Source organism: Apteryx rowi, unplaced genomic scaffold (assembly GCF_003343035.1).
Source record: "Apteryx rowi isolate R43461 unplaced genomic scaffold, aptRow1 scaffold_0, whole genome shotgun sequence".
Taxonomy (NCBI): domain Eukaryota; kingdom Metazoa; phylum Chordata; class Aves; order Apterygiformes; family Apterygidae; genus Apteryx; species Apteryx rowi.
This window is the reverse complement of record NW_020447195.1, coordinates 11,873,701-11,891,652: the sequence shown is the minus strand read 5'-3', so window position 1 is coordinate 11,891,652 and position 17,952 is coordinate 11,873,701. Positions and strand designations below refer to the sequence as shown.

The window sequence follows — 17,952 nt, the reverse complement described above, 5'->3', positions numbered from 1 at the left end:
TTCATAGCCTGCCTCACAGCAAGATTTTCTTGAGGACAATTTTTAAAAACACAATGATCTTTTCAAAAATAGCCTTAATTCTACAGCAGCTACCTGTCACCAGGAAAAAATGTTCAACCACAACACTTCAGTCAAATCAAGATCGAAGCTGTTCAYTGACTTACTAACGACACGTAATTACCCAGCAATCAGTGAACTATACGCTTGGGATCGATAATGGCAAAACAACCAGCAAACCACAATACTAGGCACTTATGAAATATTAATATACACCTAGGGATGTCTCAATGCCCGTCTACAACGAGTCCCAAGTAGCCCCGACCCCACGCACACAGGTACAGGTACAGCCCCCTTCTTCCACGGGACGCGTGGGTTGCAAGCATCCCCCCAGAGCGCAGGGTCCCCATCTTGCAGGAGATGGGGGGCTGCAGCTCGGTTTTGGCCCAGGCTGCTCCCTGCGCTCCGCTCCGGTGGGTGCTGGTGAGAAAGCCCCAGGAGGCCACATTCGCGCCCGAGCTGGGCTCCCGCTGGGGGCGGCCGCACGGCCCAGGGTGCGAGCCCCTCGCRGCAGCTGCTCGAGGACCGTGGGGTCCCTTCTGGCCCTGCCCGACCAGGTCTGGTTCGTTCTGCCGCTCTGTTCTCCCTTGCCTCTCCCTGCTGTGACAAATTTTCATGCTTTTAAACTTATTTTCAAACTGACCCCTCCTTTGTTTCTAAAGTTTACTTGTATTTCCCCAGTTACTGTTTAATCTGGTTGATGGCCGTCTTCCCCTTTAGCGTTACTGGGTGTGGGGGCAAACACCCTCCTGGGCAGTTTTGGCGGCTCCGTTCACACCCACTGCTTACACTCATGTCCCTGTCTCACCACTCTTGTCATCCTGGCCAAGGGCGGGCCATGCAGACACTACCCATTGACTAGCACCTTCCAAAGTACTTGCAATCTCTGAAAACCCTGTTGCATGGGAGTAACAGATGAGTCATTTTTGCTTAGCAAAATGTGTTTGTTTTCTGGGTATAGTTTCTGATAGACATGTACAGGGACCCTTTCAGAGTTAACCTTTAAACCTAGAGCAGTTACTGGATGACTGATGTCTGCAAATGAAAAGATGCCTGGAAATTTTTGAATATTTTCATTCTTCTTGTTGTGAAAGCAAAAGCCAAAGATAATATTTGCTAAATGTATTGGGGTTTGCAGTTTTTKAATGCCAGCTTGCTATCTGCAATTGTACGATAAAAGCCCAAAGCAACATGTAATAACCATAGGTCCTGGAAAAACAGTCAGGCATTCTGTTTGCGCTACTGTTGCTAAGGTGAGACATGCTCTTTAAGTGCTACTTACACGATGCACCTAAATTCTCTCTTAACGACTGCCAATGAATGCTGAAAGGAGCCTCAGTGAGCAGCACAGACCTCCTGCCCTCCTCCACCACTGCAGCTTCTTTCATAGCAGGGCTATTTCTGTTGTAAACACAATCAGTTTAGAAACCAATCTTTTAAAAAGTTACAGCTTCCACAAAGATGTGCTTAGCTGATTCCACTAAATGCACTGCAGGCCAGAGTCCTATTATTGGGTGGTGTGGTCTTTTTATTTTAGCTTGTAGAGTCAAATAGAGTCAAATTACTGAAAAGTCAAGCAAAGAGGAAGAAGACCCTTTGAAGACCCACCACACTTGCTGGTCCCGCTTTTGCCCTTTTTTGCTCATTCTTTGCTGCAGCGGCAGGGAGCAGCCGTACGCCTCCTCTCGCGTCAGGCTTCTGCGACAGGCACATTCAGCACCAGAGCATTCTGCAGAATAAACAGAAAAAACACACAGGCTGCGGTTACCAGTTGCTTCAGTGCTCGGATGTGACAGACTTAACAGCACTAACTACACGGATTACACAGAATACAGAAAAAATATAATGCAAGTAAGCCTCTCCATCCTTACCTCAGACATGCTAATCTCAGCCTGCTGGTATTTAATGCCCAGCAGATTGGGCAGCGGGATCCCTCCTTGCAGCGCCTCTGAAACAAGCAAGCGGGACTGCAGTCAGACGCGCCTCCGGCTGCTGCGGGAGGCGAAGACACAGCACCAGCACGTCCCCGGCCTATTTTCTTGTGCTCTGCTTTCCCATGACAGCTTCCACCCCATGTCTCAGAAAAGTTTTTGTGAATATTCAGAAAGAAAATCAACAGCGATGATATTCTCTTTTATGTATCTTAGCATGGCTAAATATTGGCATACTCTTCACATGAAATAAGCCGCTAAATTGATCTTGCAGGGTGTTTCTTTGTTGTTGTTTTGTTTAGTGACCACCATGCTTAAGCCCAGCCCAGGTAAGAGGGACACACTGATTTTTGAGACTTAACACAAAGAACTTATGAAAATTGTTCCCAGTTTTTCATAGAAAGTGGTTTTGATTCTGAGAACAGAAACAATGTTCAAAGAGACTTCAAAAAAGAAGCCTGCATCATTTGCAGCGTATCTGTTTTGTGTGTGCTGAAGTCTCTTTTCTGTGAATGAGYGGGCACGCCTGAGCCTGCATCCAGGAAACTTTACCCTTCTCTAGCACCGACGGCAAACCCCGCATGTGCAAAATGTCAGGCAAGCAATTTTCCCACGCAGTTATTCACAGACTTAAAGGGCAAGAGAAGTATGCAAGGTCAGCTAGTCAATGACGTTTCCAAAAAAAAAAAAGATAATAATCTATAGGAAAAGAAATGAGCGCTATTTCCCTGTGCAGATAGCAAATCCTCAGATGAAGTCATCTAGCCGTGCTTACCGTTGATGGATGGCATATAAGCCACATGAATAATATTTGCCAAAATCCCTTTCAGTGGCAGCACCTGAAACAGAGACAAGTGATGTAAATAGCACATCTTTCTGAATGTCAGCAGCCACATCTGTCAGATTCACTTCCATTAATTCACCTAGTGTGGTCTCAAATCGCAGGAAAATTGCAAAGGTTTCCTCTCCCTCCCCCCCGAGATGAATGGGAACATTTGAAAAATTCTAAATTTCAATGAAAATTGCCAAAAGAGAGACTATTCCCTACTGCCACCTACACTGTTCTCACAAGTCTAAAAACATTCTCAGCCGTGATTCGGCTCATCGTGGCAGTTAATGACGGCATCCACGGAGCAGGCGATGCTGCAACTGTCCCCGGAGCCCAACTGCTCGCCCTCCTCGCACACACGAAGCCCCAAAGCCAGCCCCGTGGGTCAGCCCTGCAAACGGACATTACCAAAACGCAGCTCCGGACGCTCTCCCTCTCCTGCATCTCTACTGTGGAGTCAGGATTAGAGGAAGAGTGAGGAAATTTAAACAGTCAAGGCATGTATAACATTAGTGCAGCCCACACTTCCGACTCCCTTCAGTGCAAGCACTGGGGAGAGTTATTTATGGTGAAAAACCTCCCAGGAATTAACACAGTGCATTATAAACAGGGATGGATCCCTTCCAGAGCATTCATGCTTGTCGGCAAATGGTTTTGGTGGCTAATTTGTCATTTATAACATCTTCCTGGAAGCAATATTTTGATCTTTGGTTTTAATCGAGTTGGTTGCCCCCCCTTTTTCTTTTTTTTAATAAAACTGTTATTGATAATGAAAGAAATGGAACGGGGTTCTGAGGAATGAATTCCTATTATAGTTAGCAAACCCGTCAGTGCTTAGATTCATAGATGCAATTTCAGCATTGCTCTTGCCATGCACGGCACACATCACTGAACTCACATCAAACGTGCCAATGGATGAAGAAGCCAAGGCCATTTCAGCTAAACTGCAGAGGAAGGAAATACAGTGTCATTCATCTCCCCCTCAGCCCCTGCGCGTCTCTCTGCCTCACGCTTCGCTTGCTGCTGGGGTTTTTCTCCCAGTAAAGTCCTCAACGAGATTTTGGCCTTCCTGCCCCGGGAAGGAAGATTAGCAGCTGCGTTACCTGTCCAGAACGAGGGAGATGCACAGCTTTTCTTCTTTAACAACAAACCGCGCTTTCAGGTCGCTGTGCTGCAAGGAGAAAAGGGAAGCGAGTGCCTATCAGAGAACGCATTTGGTTGAGCAACACCCACGCTCTGCACCGGCAGGGAGACAGGTCTTGGGTGCAGGTGGCTCCCGTGGACAGCTCTCGCCCTGCAGGATCGCCAGCTGTCCCGCTGGGCCGAGGCGTTTCCCGCACGCGGAGACGTCCCTGCCTGCTTGTTCTGCATCCCTTGTCTTGGTGTCGCATGCAAGATGGGCAGCGAGGGGCAGGGACGACCACATTAACCCCCCAATGACTGCAAATGGCTTCAACTCACAACGTCCAGGACGAAGAGGGATTCAGGAGCAGAGCCCGAGGGGGAAACCAGAAACTCGGCCGTGTTAAAGAAGTGCACGAAGCCTGCCTCTGGGGTTATTGTCACCAGGGGTGGTTTCGCTTCTCTCATTGCAATCACCAGTGGCTGCGATGGAGGCAGCGCCCCGGCAATCTGGGGAGATGCAAAGCACAGAGGTGATATCGGGGTAGCCAGGGTCGCTCTGCCCGGTCTGAGGCATGCTCTGGGAAGGCCAGCAGTGCTCTGAAGCAGGCAGAAAGCCTCCCCCGTTATCAGGAAACTGGTCTTCTCGGAGAAGCCTCTTACCGGTCTTTAAKCATCTGAGGGAAACACAAGGCCCTTTTCTGTCATTCCCTGGAGCTTCCATGTACCTTGAAMAGGCAAGAGCTATTTCTACTACTCAGTTCCTTCTCCTGCTGTTAGGAAGGGCAGAAGCTGATTACTATTACGATCCTTCTTTTCCCATGCACTGCTCTGGGGATTATCCTGATGGGTGCTAAGCTCCACTAACATTCATTAATTCAATGGAAGCTAGATATCCTCTGCRGCTTTTGCGCACAAGCTGGTCCATATTATTTAGTGCATCCCATAAACAATTTTTATTAAGAAAAGTTGTATTAATAAAATGAAGAGCACCAGTTTGACATTGTGGAAATGTTCCCAGCATGTCCTGGTGAACGGCCACAGTGGGTGGACAGAGATCAGTGTTATCGGCTGCTATAAATAGCCTAAAATGACCCTGAGGTCAGCAGGATTAAGCGAAGTCCACCCACCTCAGGAATGACAGTTCCAAGCATCGATGTCACCAGYGGGGGAAGCCCAAGAACCTGTCAATAAAATGTCATGGGACATGGAGTCAATGCACTCACTTTGGGGAAAACAGTTTAATATGGAGAAGAGGGATAGACAAAGGCTGTAAACTCAATGAGCTGGGTCTTGTCACCTCTTGGGGCTGGAGGCTGCTATGGGCCGAAGGACTTTCAGGATTGCCCTGACTGGTGCCTCCTGGAGCTGCTCTGAGCAGCTCAGGGCTGTCAGAACATACCGCTCTCCTCTGCTCTGCTCCCTTGTGGTGCACGCTCTCCCTCCATCATGCTCCATAGAGCAGGTGAGAGAATGTGGAAATACTGTGTTTGCACCCTGTAAGACCTGGCGACTCCCAACCCAAGCTACCTGCTGGGCAGATGCTTTGCTGAGCAGCCAAGCACATGGCAGATTACATTACAGGCTCTGGGAGTCTACACACATGACCACAGGCAAAGGCCAGTGCAAGAGAATGATTWAAAAAAAAAAAAAAAAGRATCTGCCTTGAACAGGGGTGTAGATTTCTTTAGTGGCCTCTAGAGGAAAATCTCAAGCCTAAATTACCCACCATGTTATCCGTGATGTCCAGGCTGAAGGACTCCTGCATAACCTGGAGCTCAGCACTCAAGAAATTTGCAGACAGGATGAGCTGGGTAGCAGCTTCTTTCTTTGGTGGCAGAGAAGTAAGAGGCAGCTCRTCTGTGGGAAGGTCAATCTCATCTCCCTCTTTTTGGTGGAGAACGGTCTAAAAGGACCAGTAAAAACTGTCATGTCAGAGACAGTACAGGCCCACTTCCAGCATTTGTATTTGGACCACGTACAAGGGTACTGGATGCGTCCCTATATAGTCTCAGCAGTGAAACAAAGAGCAATAAACTCCACAGAAAATGACAGGCCAAAGAAGTGGTTAGGTGGTATAATGCAAACAGCACACACCTAAACCTCTGCCRAAGCCTCTGCTGCCAAGGCCAGGAAGGACTATGCCTCTGAGCAAATGGATGTCACAAACATCCCTCTGGCCACAGCGCCAGGCAGCAGCACTCACCTTTAAATCCAGCTGTATGAAAGTTTCATTTGTTGTTGGTTGATTCAGCAAAGCATATTGGAGGGTCCCAGCAGTCCCAAGAGATATCTCGGCTGCATGGAAGTAAAGAGGGATGTTTTAAAGCAAGCCACCTACTCTGAGTGACATTTCTGCACTGGTCCCTTGCTAAGGAAGGGAAAGAAATGGATGAGATGGACCTGCCAACTTACAGGTCATGGCTGACAATTTTGCATTCACAAGGTCGAGCACTGCATCCACAGCTGGACACAGCTGCAAAGCAAGAAGAAAACTTGTGAGAAAACCCTGCACTGAGACTTCTGGCAGGAACACAGTTTCACGGCTACCAGACTGGCACATCTACCAGACCTAAAGCACCAGGACCCTCCACTCATAATTACCTGGAGAGGGGTTTGTCTCAGTTTTCTTTATCCCTAACTGAATTAGGTTATTCTGGAATAAACCTCATTTAAACTGAATGAAGAAAAGGGCCAGACTCAGACACAGATATCTAATCACACCAAATCAGCTTTATGACATGGGTTAAGCAGCTGCAAATCTGCCTGCTGACAAGCCATTAGGAAGAAATGTGCTCAGCATCAAGGTCAGCACTGTCCAAACACCGCATCCCTAACCATCTCGTCCTAGACGTCAAGGCTTTAGGCAGCAACAGTACCCGCATTGCGGGTGTTGACTGCACAAAAACACGAGGCTGCCAGATATAAACGCTTGAAATGTTCACTTTTACCAATCTGCACGCTCCTTTAGCTGGCAAAACTAGGAAAACTTACTGAGCAGTGAAGAGGAAGAGATCTCTAGAAAACAAGGATCAAATGAGGATTAGACTTACCAGACCTGGCAGCATTTTCTGAAGCGTGTTATCCAGAAACTTGTTCAGGACTTTAGGCAGCATGCTGGGCAGAGATAACATGTCAGCCAACCAACAAGTCATTACAGACAGCATAGTARTTATTTACTGAAGATCAAAAGGCAACAAAGTTAAGCACTAAAGAAACCTATCTGATACAGATTAGTCCAAAATATGCCTGATGTCTAATAAAAGATATTTTCTCTTCTCATGAATGGCATCTTCTGGTTTTAAACAAACCTGAAAGCTTCTGTGCCTAAAAGAAGTTCTGTTATCCCAGGGGTATAGCACTGAAATGAGGACTCATGCCAAAGGTGAATATCACATGAAATCAAAYAGATGGGGCTGGCCTGCATTTGTGCATAAAGCATTTTGGTTTTCTTAATGGAAAAAATAGGGTCTTCACTGAACAAACATTTGCAGTGAATAGTACCTGTGTTCTGCAGAAACCCACACCTGAAGACTGAAAGATTTCCATTTAAAAATGTTCTTATATACTTGCTAAGTATTAACTTTGACAAATCATCAGTATTGTCCTTTACAGAGGGGAGAGGAGCTGTCTTTGGCACTCACCTGCTGGGAAGGTTGGTTTTAACACTAACAAGAGAAAAGTGGCAGTTTTCAGAGCTGAACTTGGGGGTGCCCAAAGCATCCTTTAACAGCTTGTTGTTTGCAGTCAAGTTTGATGCCACGGTGATTTCCAGGTTTCCTCCTATAAAGCTGCACAGAACAAAACCCAGTTAACTCAGGATAAACCCTCCCCGGGGGACCTGTCACCCCGCACTGCCGTCACCTAGGAGTAAAACTCAGCCAGTGCCTAGATGCAGTGAGTTGCTTTCCTGAAGTGCCTGAAAAAACTTTTTATTTCAGATCGACTTTCTACATCATGCAAATCCTTTCTGCTCTTTCAGATGTTAATATAAGCAGTGGCTTGAGGGTTAACATATGGCTAGTGCCCAGCGCTGCAAAACTTTGTACCAGGACCCCTGGGGACTGAAAAAAGGGACCAAGAGTCCTGGAAAGGCCCTGGGGAAAAAGGCACTACCGAGGGAAAGCGCTGAGAACCAGAGCTTGCAGCAAGTACGCATGCACAGAGCAAGCCTGGCGCCCTCGAAGGATGCCCCGCCACGCAGATCCGCTCGCCGTGGCTGCTCCCCGGCCCTGCAGGAGCCCCACAGCTCGAGCCACCGGCAGACAGGGCAAACGGAGGGACGTTTCTTGCCTAGCACACAGCTTCCCACTCACCTTTTCCCAGCAATGGTCATTCGGATTAACACAGCCATGAAAAGTCCCTCTCCTGGTAAGAGCGTCAGTGTTATCACAGGAGGACGGATATCTTTCACTTTTACCCTGTGGGGGAGGAGAAAAAGAATGGAGGAAAAGAGCTAGGAAAGAGGTGCTATTAGAACAGCTAAGTCTGACTTTTTAAATCAGTCACCTATTACTGATATTGCCATTATCATCTTTATTCTTTCACCTTTAGTTTAAACTTTTTTTCTTCCAATTCAGATCCATTTTTAAAATTAAAAGTATGCTTCTTCATAATAAAAAGATTACAAAGTTTAATTTTGAAAAAGTTGAAAAAAATGTTTTGGTATTTAGAACTTCTTCATTCTTTTGTCCAGAACTACTTACCAGATTCAGGGATAGCTCTGATCCCCCATAAATTCTGAGTTTTCCTCAGAATATTATTCACAAAAAAACACACACACGTAGCTTTGAGAGCAAACCTCCCACCAAGATACCGCAGAACCACAGCAGCAGTCTCCAGCTTTGAAGTAGCCAGCTTTGAAGTAGGAGCTGACATGCTTTGTTGCCTTTAAGTTATAGTTTCTCCATGTATTTGTAGACACAACCATGCAGAAAATCACCAGCTTTAACATCACACTTGTTAGTGGGGAGTGATTTGTTTCTGCCTCCAGGCTGACGCTTCTGAACCTTCTGCTTTTATTTTGTAATTTCCAGCTTCAGACTTTTGGTGTAACGCGCTGATTATAACTCACCCTGAGATACCTTTGATGGGTTTGATGTTTGGCTTTTTTTTTGTTGCTTCCTTTGCCATTTTCTGAAGAATATCACTCTCAGCCACTGCAGTGGAGACCGCTGGAACATTTGCACAAGACAAAAAGAGTTTAGCACAAAATCCCCATTTGTCAGGACTGTGTTGGAGGGTGAAGGAACTTTGAACTCCCCATCATACCCTTTAAAACGTTATTAACGTATACCCATTCCAATAAACAGAGGCACAATGAGGATGCTTCATGTGCTATAAATGTCCAATTACTGGCAATCTTTGCAGTCCCTGTGTAATGATTCAAGCTCAGCAGCTACTTGCTGTGCATACATTTTAGTTTTAGACATGAAATATGGGGCAAATTTTCAGGTTTCCACCTTAATAAACCAAAACATCTCTGAGACGATCCTCATGCTCCCACACCAGGTCATTACAGGGCTGGAGTCCTGTTTGTGGTTACAATTACATTTTCCCTCCTTCAAAGCAAAGACCACAAGAAGTGACTCTTGCCACAGGTTAAGGGAGGTAATGAGACAAAAGCTGGGCATAAACGTTTGGCATTTAAGTCTGGCAGGGCTAAACTCTGGACAAGCCTGAGAAGATTAGGATGTGCTTCCAGACCACCTTTCCCCTGCTGCAGGTCTCAGCCCTGGCACAATTCAAAGGTGCTTTAGAGCCTTCCCAGGTTGTGGCTCGGGGCCGATGCTTCGGTGCCAGGTGGAGGCAGCACAGAGGGGCCCTGGCTATGCTCGACCCATGCTGGGTCCCCGAGAGGGAGAAGCTGGCTCTGTATCACTCAAAAATACCCCGGCACCAAGTCCTCAGCTGTCCTCCCGCACCGCAAGAGCAATGCTCCAGCTGCAGGAAGCCACGCAGCCAGCTCAGGTCTGCAYCTAGGCAGAGGATGGGAATTCACCTCCCTGGCAACACTCAGTAGCCGATAATATGCTTAAAGACACAGGTCATATAGAAGAGACTTCCCTTTTTGAGATACAGCCAGTGCACCACATCCTGATGTCTGCACAAATGTACAGATTTGCCCCCGAAGACAAACGTGAACACGGCTCTTTTGCTTACCATGATCAATTGTTCCAATATCAAGTTTGATGATAGCCCCTGGATTATCAGTTCCTTGCGACAGTGCCAGCCAACCACCAAGGAATAAAATGCACCAAATCCTTGACATCTTCAGATCCAGTACCATTGTTCACAAAGCTCCCAGAAGTGACAGAGGTTTAAATGAGCACACTGTCTTAAACAAATAGAAAGAAACAATTAGCTGGAGTTAATTCCCAAAGAGAGAAAACTGAATGATGAGGGCTAAATTCTGCAGTCACACCGAAGGAAATGAAGCAGGGGTCCATGCAAGTCAGCAGAGCTAGGCTAGCCAAAAATCGGAGGGAAACAAGAATCTCTCCCAAAAACAACAAACATCTGTGAACACCACACAGCAGTACCATTAGGATGTGCCCACCTTCTGCACCATCCACCTAAACTGCCCCATGCTGTGTACCAAAGCAGAGTGCTTGGTCTTCCTAGTCCTTAAGCCCTAGAGTTGCTCATGACATTTTCTTGTAAAGCAAAAACCACAGGGRGAGAAAGGACTAGAGATGCCTAACTGAGCACACAGCCTGCTGGGTCTAGAGTCACCCGCCCCCAGCCCTGGCCCAGTAGCAGCAGGAGCACAGATGGCTGTTGGGCATGGCAGCAGTACAACTCTTAATGAACGCAAATAGACTCTCCAAAGGCTATAAACACAGCTTTTCCAGTCTGCTCCAACTTGGCCCTGCACATCTCATTTGYCCCTCATCATAATGACGTGAGCTGCAGCACTTCACAGCAACAGCAACTTCTTCAAGGAAATGCACTGTTGTCACCTTGCTAGGGTCTTTCCTGGAGGAGAGTTCCCAAAGGTTGTCTAAGCTTTGCACCGATCTTCTGGAGCCAGGCAAGAAACAGCCTATATATACGAAAATCCTGCCTGAGAGAGAAAAACGAAAGGATTAAAGGGTTGAGTAATTATTCTGATCTAAAACTAATCCCTGTGTTTCTGACATCTTCCAACATAAATAATTTCACTAATAAAATTGAAAGTCTGGCTAAATTCTTGAGCCTCAGGTATCAAGTAAATGTTCTTAGCATGCATGAAGCCAACTCTCTTGCTCAACACCCAGGAAGAGCMAACTGGAGCTTTGCATGTTGGGTTTGAAAGAGAAAAAATGATCTGTTTAACAACATAGCACAGATAGAAGTGGGGGAGGGAGAAAGCAAAGACCTTTAGGGGGAAATTCTGCTTCTGGGAACACATATTTAATTGTGATTCTCACCCAGGTTGAGTAGCTCACACACTTCCCCAGATAAAGGTTCATGGAGCTGATGCAAACATCGAGAGAGGACCAGTGATCAGCTGATCACTCAGTGGAAACTGAGAATCTCAGTAATATTCCTGCTGATTTCAGCAGGGTTGCAATGAGGCTAACGAGAACTATCACCTGCTTGGAGCAGAGAACAGGCTTGTGAGCCCCAGCTGCCACTGGCATGCTGTGGGAGAGCTGTGGTCCCACCAGACTGCGAAACAGGCCACACGGATCTCGTTCCCAGGCTAACCTCACTTCTGCCTTTGGGGAGGTCATCTGTGCCCTGTCTTAGCTAGAGCTAGCAGCTGTCAGAGCGTACGCACCTCTCCCATCTCTGGGATACCTCACCCAAAMCAGCGCATGGCCAGGTCACTGCAATGCCTGCGCTGCTGCGGGAGATCGCCATCAGGTGTGATCCTGCAGCACCAAGTCATTTATTTCTTCTCTTCATTTCTATATAAAGTCTGTCATGAGGCTTAATCTGTCATTACCTCYCTCTTAGTGATATACTTGGTGACTCTCTACTAAGCACAGACAAGAAGATTTACATCTTATCTAACAGGAAAGTAAGATTTATAGATAACTCCCATTTAAAAGCCCATCAAGCCAGAAAGACACTTTTGTGCTGGTAACTTGATCAGTCATTATGCTCTAAGCTGACATCTAATTAAACCTCCACCGGAACTGTCAGGTACAGAACAGCTCTTCAGGAGAAGAAAATCCATGTCTAAGCACCATGGTGCCTTCTCTTCCCTTCAGTTTATCCCTATACTCTTGCGCTGCTGTAAATGATAACAACAATCCACAGATAAATCTCAGGTGCTGCTTTGGAAAGAGCTACCAGTATTACCTACATTGGAATGAGACTTAACAGGGGGGCAATTTCCAATCACTGCTCTACAAAACAGTGAAGACTTATTTCTTAGAGACTTTTGTAAGACCTGGACATGTCCCTATCAATGCAAGAAGCCTGAAATGCCTCTCCCACCCCCAGGCAACTCATCTGCAGTTTACAATCTTTCCAATGGATCTACTTTTCTGAACACATTTGTTGCCTCTAAATGGGCTGCATACATCAGTATTAAAGCGTAAATTCTGATCCCCCCCCCACCCTTATAGGCTTTTAGATCTCTAGCTTGATATTTTCTCTTGATGCTGCTATTTGGATACCTTCAATGGAAATACACAACGTGGCTGAAACTCTGCCTTTCTTCTTGGCATCTCTCTGTCATACCGAGAAAGAAAGCACCATAAGGCTAGTGAGAACCAAAGACTTCTCCGAACGTGTCAAGATGCACCTGGAACCAGAGCCCAATAACTCACTTAGCCAATGTACAAAGGACAATAGTTGCCTCCCAAGGCAGAGCAGGTGTATCAACAAGTGCTGAACAGGATATCCTATAGTTAAAGGATTCAGACCAAAATGGGCAGTTTAACCCTCTCTGGAAGACTGACCATGCCTCAAAGGTGATATCACAAATATCAGGAAAAGTCAGAATAAGCAGCATGAAGGAAAGCTGCGTGATACCACAGAGGATGTATTTACATGGCATTTTTGCAGTCTGTGCTCCGTTTTCCAAGCCAAAAGGAAGCCAGAAGAACATGTGGACCCAAAGCTAAGCCTCAACTAGCAAGGCCAGCATTGAGCAGGGCTGAGATCAGTGGGGTGAYAACTCCTTTTCTCACTGTCTGGTCAGCATGGATAATAGACAAAGCGAGCTTGGGGCTGCCAGGAGAGGGGAAGTGTGCAAAACAGCACCCCAACATACCCCTAAAGCAAAAGCCGGTAGAAGGATGCTGTTCTTGTAGTGCAAAAAGTACTCAGGGCTATGATACAAATCATATTATTTTTCCCAAATTCATTCTTTCTCTCAAGGCTCAGCTTCAGGCTGGCTTGGGAGAAGACAGCACATGAGGGAAGAGGACTCTTATTCCCTTCCATGAATGCTTTCACCGCTCGATGTCCCTACAGTGTCAAAGAGGATGGACATCATCCACCATTTTCTCTACCAGTTACTGTAAATATTGCCAGTGGCTTTTGCTGGGGAATGAGGTAAAGGCAGGCAGGCAGGAATTATCACAAGTGGCTGTTCTGGAGGTTAGAGACAATACCTTCAAAAAGCTTGACCTTCTGTCTGGTTTAAAACTCACTGACCTCAATGGAAACACTCCTGTTGCCATCAACAGACTTCCAATGGGCTGGAGTAAAAGCAACAAGTGGCTCATCTATCCTTGCAGGAGGGCATCCTTGCTGTATTTCCAAGACCTTCTTCTGCCTTATGTGTCCAAGTCTGAGCACTTCTGATCTGAGCTGCCTAGCAGGGAGTTCAACACAACCCATTCTTCCTAGTGTGGCCGTTGCACAGACACTGTCTCTAGGCTGGTCAGAAGAAATCATGGCTGTAGAGCAAAGAAACCAATGTTCGCTTTCTAACAGTGTTTGATTTCTTGGCACCCTCCATTCAGAGACCTTTCTTTGTGCAGCTTAGTAACATCACAATAAAAGGCAACCTGCCCTAACACCTGTTGTTCAATATTTTACCCTGTTAGGTCAACGGCCAATGTAATCAAATATATGGAGAAACAATAAAAATGGTATATAAAACAAAGCGTCTCCACCCAAAGTATCCTCCTCTTTGCCAATTTCTGCCTTCATCAGCCTGGGTTATGAAGCTATATAAAGCATGCACAACCCCTTGATGTGGCCACAGCAAGACACAGACTGAGTAAGAAGAATGGGAAGATTGGCCAGAAAAGGTAAAGATGCATTTATAAAATGAATAGATAGATCTAAGCATTGCTTGTATTCCCTTTGGTATATCTCTGTAAGGGTCAGTTTGATCAGAAGTCCTCCCTCTGCAAAGATTGATACAAATATGGTTGTTTTTTTTTTAATCAGGTAAATGACTTTCTGAATGACTTATTTTCTTAACATTGTAAGAGCATTATTAACAATTCCAAAACGTTTTCAGAGAAGTAGAGGACACTCTCACTTTTTTAATTTCATTTTAGCCTTCTCCATAACTTCCATTTTTTTCTTCAACTAATTTTAATTCTTGTTTATTTACTGGTTTTTATATCAGTTGTAGGCCATTATAGAATCTTCAGTGGGCATGATATTGCTGCAAGCACCACTCCTGCTTATATACTTGCAGGAGGTTTTCAAGGCTGAGCTTTCTTTTAGTACCTTCAAGTCCTCAGGTACTATGTGAGAGCCACGCATTTTTTTTTCCAACAAGAGCTGAAAAGAAACTGCAAGGAAGCTCAGTTTGAGGTGAACCAGAGCAACTGACTATTTCAAGCACTGCACACCACCTTTCTTGAGAGAAGCCTCCATTGACTAGCTCAGGACCATAAACCCTATTTGGGAGCCAGAGTCGTGGTCCATCCTCTTGCTCCCCACCTTGACCTGCCAGGCCGAGGCCATGCTGCCCTGACCAGGCTGCCGCCTGTGTCGTCCTCTTCCAGGCACCAGCACGGGGAAGATCTGCACCCTGGGCACCGTCCTGAGCATCCTGGCACCAGCTCTTGCCACCAAGTCGCCTGATTGCGGCGGGATACTCAGCCCATCAGGACTGAGTTACCGTAAGTACAGGCTCCACGTCTCGCAAAGTGTTGTCAGTAAGGAGGGGAGGCAGAAGCTTCTTTCAATCAGGTAATGAAATACTTCACCAAATACTTTTGACTCAACTGTCACCATTAACTTATGCCTTTTATTAGCTCATTTTCATTATCCTCTTTCTATAGCTAGTAACAGTAGGATTTATAAAAGAAAGAAATGTGTCACCTGGACAGAGTCCAGTCCTTGCTCTGCCCATGAGACCACACGCTCAAGAAGGTCTAATAAAGTATCTGCCCTACTGCACAGTTGCTGAAGTTTCAAAACAGCATGCAGAGACAATCCTAGTGCAGGACCTAATGGCCCCGAGAGTCTCAGATCTGCTTCTTGGCTCCCCAAAACCAATCAGGTGAGTCCACAGCTCTGCCTTGTTGAGGCTTTCCCATTACACCACTAGTTCATGTTGCTGTTTAACCGGAACACTTTGACTATCATTGCAAAAGGCATTGCCTCAGCAAGGGCAAAAATCCTCATGGAAATCAACATGCCTATTTTAAATATCAGTTTAGAGAAGAGCTCCTGTCTCCAGAGAGACGATGTGCTATGTTCTTACCTGAGCATGCTGGGATTCAAGATGAGCAGCTGGGATTCCCCTCTTTAGGCAGCAGGACTGACAAATTTCATTGCAGCTGTTTCAGCTTGAGCCACTAAACCAAGCAGGAAAACTGAATAAAAAGAGCTCAGATTTGGAAAACACATTGCACTAAAACAGGAAAAGGGAAAATGTGAGCAGATGGTCAGCAAGACAAGTACTATTAGCAGGATAACAAATTCACTCCAGTTTTCTTTTGAATTCACAGTAGCTGTGCACAGGACATGCCTGGCTATAGGATTTACTAACTTGTTTTTTTCAGGCAATGGCCTGGATTAGGCTCCAAGACCAAGAGACATCCTGTAGCCTCTTATCCAGACCTGCGCATTTTATATCCCATATAGCTGCTACTTGGGCCAAGGCAAAGAAGGTGTTTGAGATCTAACAGTAGCAGTTCAGCTGCCACTTTGAGGGACTGTTTTACTTGTACACCGTGCAGATCCCACGGACTTCTGGTGTTTGTCCATTGGAAGCGCAACTAGGGATTGCATATTGCTCTGCACTGTTCTCCTAACACCTTCATTTCCACTCAAGCAGGAAACAAATTGACTCCGTCAAAGTTGTCGACCTCTCCCTGTCGCTCATGCCTGATGACAGGCTGCGGCTGAGCATCGACGCAGACCTCCGCATCACAACCTCCCCGTGAGTACCGGCAACTGAGGGGCTGCGACGGGGGAAACTGCTCACCAGCTGTTCCTTACCCCCAGTCACGGGGCTCAAAGCAAAGCCAAACCCTCCAGCTCCCACGTGGAACAGCAGAGCCAAGTCCAACGAGTGAAACGGGAGCAGGCGGCTCTGTAACGAGCGGGACCAGGAGCAGCCCCGACTCGGGAGGCCCTGGAGCTCCAGTCCATCTGTGTCTTCTCTTCACACAGCTCGACTTCCAAGGTGGTGAGATTGTCCATCCTAGCAGACCTCCACGTGGAAAGGAATCCTGAAGGGAACCTGGAGCTGACAGCTTCTGCCTGCAAGCCCATCATGGAAGAAATGCAGAGCACCGAGGAGATGGAAAGGTTGATTCCACAGTTTTTCTTTGTTCAGGCATATGGGATGCTGTGTAATTATGGACTCTGGGTAAATAGGGTAAAAGAAGAAACTGAGTGAGAAATATTTTTATACATAAAGGTGATTTGACCACTGACCCACCAATGCCCTAAAAGCTTATAAAGATTAACACAAATCCTTTATCTTCATGAGAGAAACTTCATTCTGCTTTCAGGGTTTTTAAATTTTATTTTCCTGTTTTAATAGTTTCATTTTCCAATAAGCGAGCAGATCTTTTTAAGTACTGTAGCCTGAACATTTTTAATGAAGGTCCAATGACAGTTCTGCAGTGCTTTAGAGTTCTGAACTGTTGTCATAGTTTAATATGTTATAGAACATAATCATAATAATGTCTCAGGAAGCTTGTTAGGTCAGATCAAAAGATACTCCCATTCACCCGGCTGAACTCGTTCTCACCTAACATCTTCCATTTTGTTGTTTTCATCCAGCAAGTCTCCTAGTTTGGAGGTGGACAAGGAGGTTGATATCAATAAGGTAAGACAAAGTTTGTAAAGACATAAGACAGAAGACAACAAAATTGTACAGTTCCATTAACATTAGTGAATCTGGTGCTTACAAAACCTGTCTTTGCTAGATGTTCCCCACCATCCCCTGCAAGCAGGCCAAAAGGAGCAGATGCCATTTGAAGAATTTATCATTTTTCTATCTGGAAACTATCATTTTTTCTCTGAAAGCAGATCTGACCTGGAGGAGCAGAGCCACTCACAGAGGGGAAAAAACAGGAGCGCAACTCCTGTTTAGCGTTTAGTCTGGCCAGCGCAGAAACTCGAGCCCAACACAGGGGCCGTTTGGTGGACGCCTGATGTGGCCCCCCCATGTTCATTTTGTTTTGTTCCTTATTCCATAGATTTGCTTGGAAGTCTCCAAATTGCTCATTTTGCCAAATGAACGACTAGCGTCTCTGACAGGTGAGCAAACTTTGGCTTCCAGCCTCGCTATGGATAAATGGCTAAAGAGCTCATTTTGGAGTCAGGTCACAAAACGCCCCAGGCTCCCAGCCTGCAGCAGACCTGGCAGCGGCGGCGGCAGCTCCGTGACCGTGGGCTGGGTCTGCTCGGCAGAGCCGCTCCTCCTGACCGCAGCGCGGCACTTGGGCAAGCCCTTTACCGTACATCTTAGAAGGAAACAGGGGAGGGGAAAGCACAGCCTTCAGGAGCTGAAGTATTGCTGGTAGTGCAAATAAATGAGGCTGCCCAGTGTCCTGCTCTGCCCGCATCTTCTCAGCAATGGACCGGGACGGCTGTCAAACAAGCTGTCTCTCCCGTTTCTATTTCAGGTGCACCAGACAACTGGGG

At 46.3% G+C, this 17,952-nt stretch overlaps 2 protein-coding genes across 10 annotated transcripts in view; one reads left to right on the top strand and one right to left on the bottom strand.

Annotated features, from left to right (window-relative positions):
- Positions 1-473: 473 nt before the first annotated feature.
- On the bottom strand, positions 474-16,452 carry BPIFB6 (BPI fold containing family B member 6). 9 transcript variants are annotated; one of them, XR_003251913.1, is made up of 20 exons: positions 15,554-16,452; positions 13,537-13,781; positions 10,902-11,005; positions 10,102-10,272; positions 9,014-9,113; positions 8,256-8,360; positions 7,584-7,730; positions 6,993-7,056; positions 6,355-6,415; positions 6,146-6,237; positions 5,669-5,845; positions 5,070-5,123; positions 4,279-4,449; positions 3,921-3,988; positions 3,716-3,761; positions 2,764-2,827; positions 1,929-2,005; positions 1,666-1,786; positions 1,340-1,458; positions 474-657 (listed from the first exon to the last, which is right to left on the bottom strand). XR_003251913.1 is itself a non-coding variant. In XM_026055111.1 (19 exons), the coding sequence occupies exons 5-19, from the start codon at positions 10,226-10,228 to the stop codon at positions 1,748-1,750; spliced, it is 1,392 nt and encodes a 463-aa protein (XP_025910896.1). In that variant the 5' UTR covers positions 10,229-10,272; positions 10,902-11,005; positions 12,552-12,606; positions 13,537-13,781; positions 15,554-16,452; the 3' UTR covers positions 1,491-1,747. The 9 variants fall into 9 exon arrangements, 7 of the variants coding, with proteins under 7 accessions (XP_025910896.1, XP_025911392.1, XP_025947723.1 ...); XR_003251909.1 differs by lacking the exon at positions 474-657 and having other exon boundaries at positions 767-1,458; XM_026055111.1 differs by lacking the exons at positions 474-657; positions 1,340-1,458 and adding an exon at positions 12,552-12,606 and having other exon boundaries at positions 1,491-1,786.
- BPIFB2 (BPI fold containing family B member 2) overlaps positions 14,860-17,952 on the top strand; it is a 7,315-nt gene continuing 4,222 nt past the window's right edge. The window contains exons 1-6 of the mRNA XM_026056052.1: positions 14,860-14,966; positions 15,250-15,349; positions 16,130-16,234; positions 16,468-16,605; positions 17,086-17,131; positions 17,505-17,565. Coding sequence (XP_025911837.1) covers positions 15,300-15,349; positions 16,130-16,234; positions 16,468-16,605; positions 17,086-17,131; positions 17,505-17,565 — 400 coding nt within the window. The 5' untranslated portion in view covers positions 14,860-14,966; positions 15,250-15,299. The remainder of the gene's footprint in view (positions 14,967-15,249; positions 15,350-16,129; positions 16,235-16,467; positions 16,606-17,085; positions 17,132-17,504; positions 17,566-17,952) is intronic.